Source organism: Papaver somniferum, chromosome 4 (genome assembly GCF_003573695.1).
Source record: "Papaver somniferum cultivar HN1 chromosome 4, ASM357369v1, whole genome shotgun sequence".
In the NCBI taxonomy this organism is placed as follows: domain Eukaryota; kingdom Viridiplantae; phylum Streptophyta; class Magnoliopsida; order Ranunculales; family Papaveraceae; genus Papaver; species Papaver somniferum.
In genome coordinates this window covers 4903745-4911506 of record NC_039361.1, presented here as the reverse complement: position 1 = coordinate 4911506, position 7762 = coordinate 4903745, and the positions used below count along the sequence as shown (strand labels likewise).

Below are 7762 nucleotides of genomic sequence, written 5' to 3'. Positions count from 1 at the left end.
TAACAGTTTAAGCATTGGACTTTGAAGATGGGTCTCAATCTGGAGACTATGAAGATGGGTCTCAATCTCGAGACTGTGAAGATGGGTCTCAACCCAACAGTCTCGAGCCCATATATAACTCTCCTAATACCCTCCCTCAAGACGGAGCATGGAGATCACACATGCCCATCTTGGAAATAAGAAACTGAAACTGAGCTTTCCCTAAAGATTTAGTAAAAATATCCGCCAATTGCACTGTTGTAGGAGTGTAAGAAGGCGCAATAAGCTTCTGCATGATAGCATCTCTAACCAGATGACAATCAACTTCAATATGCTTTGTTCGTTCATGAAAAACTGGATTCTGAGCAATATACAAAGCCGGTTGACTATCACAGAGAAGTCGCATTCCATGTGGATGATGAACTCCCAAATCACCCAGTAATTTTTTCAGCCATTTTAATTCACACGTCGCCGCCGCCATAGATCTATATTCCGCTTCAGCTGACGAACGAGAAACAATATGTTGCTTCTTAGTTTTCCAGGATATTGGAGAATACCCAAGAAGAACAAACCAACCCGTCAACGAGCGTCTAGTTAAGGGACAACCAGCCCAATCTGAGTCACACCATCCTTTCAAATCAAGACCACTATCAGAGCGCAACAGAATTCCCTGCCCAGGATTCTTCTTCAAATATCGAACCACACGAAGAGCCGCTTCCCAATGTGATATTCTCGGCAGTTGCATGAATTGAGACAAAATATGAACAGAATATGCTAGGTCTGGCCTAGTCACGGACAAATAGATTAAACGCCCAATCAGTCTTCGATATTTTTCCACATCCGTGAACAAATCTCCTTTGTCCAAAGAAAGACGATGATTAGTTTCCATTGGAAATTCTGCAGGTTTTGCACCTAATAAACCTGCTCCATGATGATATCCAACGCATATTTGCGTTGACACATATAAAAACCTTGTGCACTTCGTGCCACCTCCAAACCCAGAAAATACTTCAACTTTCCCAAATCTTTCATCTTGAACATTGTCCCAAGTAAAGTTTGAATTGATCAAGCGCAACTAAATCATTACCCGCAACAATCAAATCATCCACATATACCAAAACATTAAGTTGGGTTTTTCCCTTAGTCATGGTAAAAAGAGAATAATCGGAATATGATTGCCGAAACCCATAATTCTTCAAAGCTGCAGACAATTTTGCAAACCAACATCGAGGAGCCTGCTTTAAACCATATAAAGATTTTTTCATCCTACACACCATATTAGACTTACCTTGAGAAAATCCAGGTGGTATTTTCATATACACTTCTTCTTCCAAGTCTCCATGAAGAAATGCATTATGTACATCCATCTGATGCACTTCCCAATTCTTAATTGCTGCCACAGCTAGGAAAGTTCGCACTGTCGTCATTTTCGCCACTGGTGCAAATGTCTCATTGTAATCCAACCCTTCTACTTGATGATTCCCAAAGATCACCAGTCTAGCTTTGAGCCGCACCAACTGTCCATTCTCATCATACTTCTCTGTGTAAATCCATTTACTACCAAGAGCTTTCTTTCCCGGCGGTAATTCTTCTAATTCCCATGTTCCTTGTTCTTCCAAAGCTCGTATTTCTTCTGCATTGCCTTACGCCATCCTGGATGCTTCATGGCTTCTTTGAAATTTTTAGGCGCAGACCCAGCAGTAATTGCTGCAAGAAACTTTTTATGAACTGTAGAGAATTTATCACAACTAACATAATACGTCAAAGGATACGGCGTACCTGAGATGATTGTGGAGAGTGAGCATGGGATGGACTATTTTGTCGTACAGTGTGCGTTACAAAACCTTTGAGCCGACTAGACGAATCTTCTGTCTCCTTCCTTTACCCATACTAGCTTCCGTCACTTCCTTCGAGACCACAGGGTTCTCAGTAATATATTCTGGGTTCTCAGTATCATCGTCCAGGTTCTCAGTAATGTCTTCCGGGTTCCAGTAATGTTTTCTGGGTTCGCAGTAATACCTTCCTGGTTCCCAGTAACATATTCTGGGTTCGCAGTACTGTCTTCCGGGTCCTCAGTAATGTAAGTTGGGTTCTCAGTAATATCTTCTGGGTTCTCTTGCTGCACTATTTCTTCATCATCACTCCAACACACGTCATTATTAGCCTGAACTATCTCAGTTGACTGATCAGGTACCCTAGATATGTAAGGAAACTGATGTTCATGAAACTCTACATCCCTTGAAACTAAAAATTGTCTTTTGTCTAAGTCATATACTTGCCATGCCTTCTTCCCAAAAGGATAACCCAGAAAGACGCACCTTCTTCCTCGACTTGCAAACTTATCCCCTTTACTACTTTGATCATGTGCATAACACAAGCAACCAAATACTTTCAACTGACTATATGGTGCCGGTTTCCCAAATAGAACTTCATATGGAGTTTTGTTATTTAGAACCGGTGTAGGCGTTCGATTAATCAAATACGCTGCTGTCAAAGCACATTCTCCCCAAAATCTGATCGGTAAATTTGCTTGAAACCTCAAAGCTCATGCCACATTCATTATGTGCTGATGTTTTCTCTCAACTCTTCCATTTTTTGAGGTGTTCCTACACAGGATGTCTCAAAAACTATTCCATTAGTTTTAAAATAGCCACGTAATGCATTAAATTCAGTTCCATTATCACTTCTAACAATTTTGATTTCTTTACCAAATTGACGTTTCACAAGCGCAATAAAGTTAAGAAATATCGTTGCAACCTCAGTTTTGCTTTGAATTAAATAAATCCACACACCTCTTGAAAAATCATCTACTATTGTCAGAAAATATTGTGCTCCAGACGACGAGCACGTCTTATAAGGACCCCACAAATCTATATGAACCAAATCAAAACTACAACTGGATTTGCTCAAACTACTAGCAAAACTACTTCTACGATGTTTTGCACGTGGACAAACATCACACGCATCATTATTTTTCTTCAATACTCTACCCAGACCTGGTAACCGTTGTAACACTTTATCTGATGGATGTCCCAATCGCTGATGCCACAGCTCATACGTATCCTCATTCACCGTAAGCACTTTAACTGGAGGCACACCACAGAACATATATAGTCCACCTCGTCGCTCACCCACTCCAATCACCTTCCTCGTCAACTGGTCCTGTATAAGACATAAATTGTTAGTACATTGAACATTACATACTACCTCATCAATGAGTTGTGTAACAGAAATCAAGTTACAAGTTATCTGTGGCACATAAAGCACATTGTCCAATCTCAAACCACCAGGAAGAATGACTGTTCCTATTTTCTCAGAGTGAGCATATTTTCCGTCTGGCATTCCCACCGAACATGCTCTAATATCTTTCACATTTATCATATCATCTCTTTTACACGTGACATGATTTGTAGCTCCTGTGTCTATAATCCCGGATGTTTGATTTGTCTTACCTTGGAGCTGGGATTGATTTTTCTTGAATTTAAGTATTCAAGAACCTGCTGAACTTGACTTGCAGTCACGCCTGTCAGTCCTGATGCATCTCCTGAAGATCCAGTGGCATGATGAGATGATGATGTTGCTGCCGAGATGTTCAAATTATGCGCACGTATATTGTCTTGTCCTCTACCTCCTCTGCTGTTCACAAAACCGGCACCAGCACGTCCTCTACCAGCATCTCTACCACCAGTTCGGCCTCCTCGACCATATCCTCTTCCACCTCTTTGTCTGTCACCCCACCATTCCGGGTATCCAATCAGCTGAAAACACCCTTCCTGTGAGTGCCCTTCTCGGCTACAATGCTTGCAAAATTTGTTAGGATCATACATATTATTGTATGGACGCTGGTCTGACTGAACTTTGAACGCCATAACATTGTCCTGTGTCTGAGACGTCACAACTCCTTCCCCCAATTTTAGACGTTCTGAATTAACCACAGCTTGATAAGCCACATCTATAGATGGCAGTGGTTCTCTTGCCAGTAACTGTTCACGCAGGGATCTATACATGGTATCCAATCCAATCAAAAAATAGTGTAAGAAATCTTCTTCTCTCAACGTACTAACCTGTGTTGCAATGTTACACGTGCACAGGCCACAACTACACTTTGGTATCTTCATGTACGTCACCATCTCATCCCATATCTTGTTCAATCTCCCATAGTACACTGCAACCTCCTCAGTCTTCTTCTGTTTGCATTCGCTTAAGGCAGCTTTCAACTGGAAGATCCGAGTTCCACTTACAACACAAAATCTCCTCTTCAAGTGCGTCCATAACATGCTCGAATCATCATAATCCCCCAACGTTGATCTAATATTTGTCTCCAATGTATTGCTGATCCAAGAAACCAGCATTGAATGCACTGCAATCCACTCCTCTACCTCCTCAGGTTCTGTTGGTTCTTTGATGGTTCCATCAACAAAACCAAATTTCCGTTTGGCTATCAATGATCTTCTCACTGCTCTAGCCCATTCATCATAGTTTGCTCCCTTTAATACAATAGGTGTGATGATAATCCCTGGTCCATCACTTGATCCCAGATGATATTCTGGTTTCTTATTTTGCATATTGTTTTCTACCTCTTTTCCTCTTTTAGATGATTCTGCATCATCCGCCATGTTTACTGTTCTAGGGTTTTCTTATTCGTGTTAATAAACTCTGGCTCGTGATGCCATGTTAGATTTTGTATACCACATATATCAAAATAGTTCGTACGTCTTTCATTCATTCAATCTGCCTCTTATACAAGATACACAACCCTAGTTTTAGACCCTAGAGTTCGACCTTACAATGGACTGTCCATAACAGTTTAAGCATTGGACTGTGAAGATGGGTCTCAATCTCGAGACTGTGAAGATGGGTCTCAACCCAACAGTCTCGAGCCCATATATAACTCTCCTAATAAATTTAGATGATAAATGCCTAATTAAGGAGTGATTTTCCAACCTCAACTTAGGTAAAATGTATACGTAAGCTCATCGAAATTTAATTCATTTCAGAATCTATAGTTTTACCAACTCTGGAGCAGACTCACAATTTTCAAAACTTGTTACACGTTATTGGTGTGAAGGGAATGACTCTTATGAATGCTAAGGAGTGAACAGTAAACTATTACGCAGATTTTAATAAATAAACTAAACCAATATAAAAATAACAGAACATGCAATCATTTCATGCTAATCCTAGTTTTGTGAACAAAGAGCCAAACCTGTTATCGTTTTTCTTTTCACTTTTGAGGAACGAAGATGTTAATATGGCTATGTGAACCTCCGTAGCACTCAGTCTGATTGAGTCGAAATGCATGGCTGGGGATGTATTGCTCAGACATGTAAATATCATTTTCATCAGAAATCAGTTATGTGCCGATATGCATGTTATGTTAAGCATGTAAAGAAAACTACATTATTCATGTCGGTTTCCTGTCGAGTTCAATAAAACTCATTTTAATGATCAAAAAAAAAGAAAACTACATTATTCATGAAATGGGTGGTCTATTATGCAAAAGGTAGTTAAGAGATGTGTTATATGTGCATGGTCTAAAATATCAATTGAGTACAAACTTAACATAAGTAATAATACGTACAAACAAGAATGAAAGCAGTTGATAAGCTGTCGTTTTAAGGTTAGATAGAATGTTCATGGGATCTATTGTAGTAAGATATGTTTGGTCCCCTCTATGGGTCCAGACGTCAAGATTTTCAAAAGATCAATAAATCACAAACAGAAAAGCTTCATTAAAAAGGGATGTAATGCCGTTTCTTATCAATACTATTCCTACGCATATATATAAACCAATGTTAGTGATTTCATACTGGATATAGTTACGGGCCGGTTTCCATATTCCGATTGAAGAAAGGAGCAAAGGATAAACAAATATACATATAGAAAGAGGAAGAGATTGAATTAGGAGTTCGGTCTAGATCGACAGATGGGCCAACATTCTTGTTGTAACCAACAGAAGGTTAAAAGAGGTCTTTGGTCACCGGAGGAAGACGAAAAACTCACTCATTACATTACTAATAATGGCTATGGTTGTTGGAGTGAAGTTCCCGACAGAGCTGGTGGTCTTTCTCTCTAATCTTCATTCCTTGTGGCTTGTTCAATTATATTTGATCATGCACTTTTGATCTACAACGACATGTATGCATTTCTTAATTTGCTAATTAACAATATCTGGTTTTTTTCTTTGAATGTGAGATTAGGGCTTCAGAGATGTGGCAAGAGTTGCCGTTTAAGATGGATCAATTATCTGAGACCTGACATTAGAAGAGGCAGATTTACGCCGGAGGAGGAGAAGTTGATCATTAAACTTCACGGTGTCGTCGGAAACAGGTACTGTACTTTGGGTCACTTGTAGCTCGTACGTACAAATGCTTTAGCTATAGCCTTTACTGTATGCGCCAAACTGTATCTAATAGCATGCACATGTGTGGGTTCTTGTCGGAATATTATAGATGGGCTCATATAGCAAGTCACTTGCCGGGAAGAACAGACAATGAGATAAAGAATTATTGGAACTCATGGATAACGAAGAAAGTAACACGAAAATCATCATCTTCTCCGTCGCTTATTTCATTACCGACATCATCATCAGTTCTACCAAATTATAGCAATGAGCTTCTTCAACAATCAAGTAATTACAGTATGGATACTCAAGTTGACTTGCTAACTAATACTACTAATCTTCAAGATCACTCAACATTACTACTTCAAGAAACAAATGCATTTCCTCTGTTCATGTTCGACCCCGGATTGGTCAGTAATATTAGTAACAACATTTTGGATGTAGAGCAGCATAATGACGATAATAACAACAACGGAATCCATGTACCGAAATCATGGAAATCAACAGCCGAACACGACCGAGAAACAACGCTTCTTCCTCTTCATCCACTACCTGTGTGCAATAACTTCTCGGCCGGAATTGTTTCGGATGAGAACTATATGGCATCAACATCATATTACTCAGATGAGAGTCATCTTAACCACCACAATATGGTGCCCGCTACGGATATTGGGATGGATTACTTACAAAGGCAAGATCACGAGTTAATGATAAATGACAGTGAAGCATGGGTTGAGAATGACCATCAGCAACAACATGGCCCGGCAAGTTTTCTAATTTGGGAGAATTTTGAAGGGCAAATTAGTGGAGAAGGTTCATCAAATATGCAAGATATTTTATCTTCTTCTTATCCTCCTTCATCATATTTTTAATCTTTGAGTTTTCCTATCTTTTCATTCTTTTGGGGTGTTTTGTTTATTTATGCAAAAAGTGTTTCGACTTTTTCATTTTTAGGGGCCTCCTTGTAGAGTTGTGGTTGTGCAGTGTGATATATGTAATTGCATTCAAGTGATGCAAAAAAGAAAAATAACTAAAGGGATTTGAAACAACAAAGAAACTAAGACATGAGAAATATGATGAATAAAGTTTTGGTAATTTTTACTTCACTGTGGTTTTGTTGGCGTGTTAACATTTGATCTATACAGTAACGGCTTTAAATATTTGTTTCATTGTGGTTTTCTTGTACAGTGTGATTTTTACTTCCCTTGTGCGTTTTTGCACGTTTTCAATATAATTTATATGTTTCAATTTCAATGTAATTTCAATGTTACGGCATGATTTTCACCCAATTTAAAACCACGTCGGTCGAATATTGGTTGGTGGATTTTGTATACTCGGGACCAGGTAATGGGAAGTGGCTTGTTTTTTTGTCAACTTAGGAGAAAACAGTTGTGACCGGAAGAGGTCAATTTCATCTCGGCAAGTTATGTATTATTGAGT

General features: G+C 39.2%; 1 protein-coding gene across 1 annotated transcript; it reads left to right on the top strand.

Annotated features, from left to right (window-relative positions):
• The first annotated feature begins 5778 nt into the window (after positions 1–5778).
• On the top strand, positions 5779–7428 carry LOC113274629 (transcription factor MYB41-like). Its single transcript, XM_026524023.1, has 3 exons — positions 5779–6038; positions 6180–6309; positions 6432–7428. The coding sequence occupies exons 1-3, from the start codon at positions 5906–5908 to the stop codon at positions 7192–7194; spliced, it is 1026 nt and encodes a 341-aa protein (XP_026379808.1). The 5' UTR covers positions 5779–5905; the 3' UTR covers positions 7195–7428.
• The last annotated feature ends 334 nt before the right edge of the window (positions 7429–7762 follow it).

Excerpts from the sequence above, each read along its gene's own strand:
- LOC113274629 (XM_026524023.1), top strand. The coding sequence starts at position 5,906 with ATGGGCCAACATTCTTGTTGTAACCAACAGAAGGTTAAAAGAGGTCTT. Across the intron at positions 6,039-6,179 it reads TGAAGTTCCCGACAGAGCTG|GGCTTCAGAGATGTGGCAAG; the intron begins GTGGTCTTTCTC and ends ATGTGAGATTAG. Across the intron at positions 6,310-6,431 it reads CACGGTGTCGTCGGAAACAG|ATGGGCTCATATAGCAAGTC; the intron begins GTACTGTACTTT and ends GGAATATTATAG.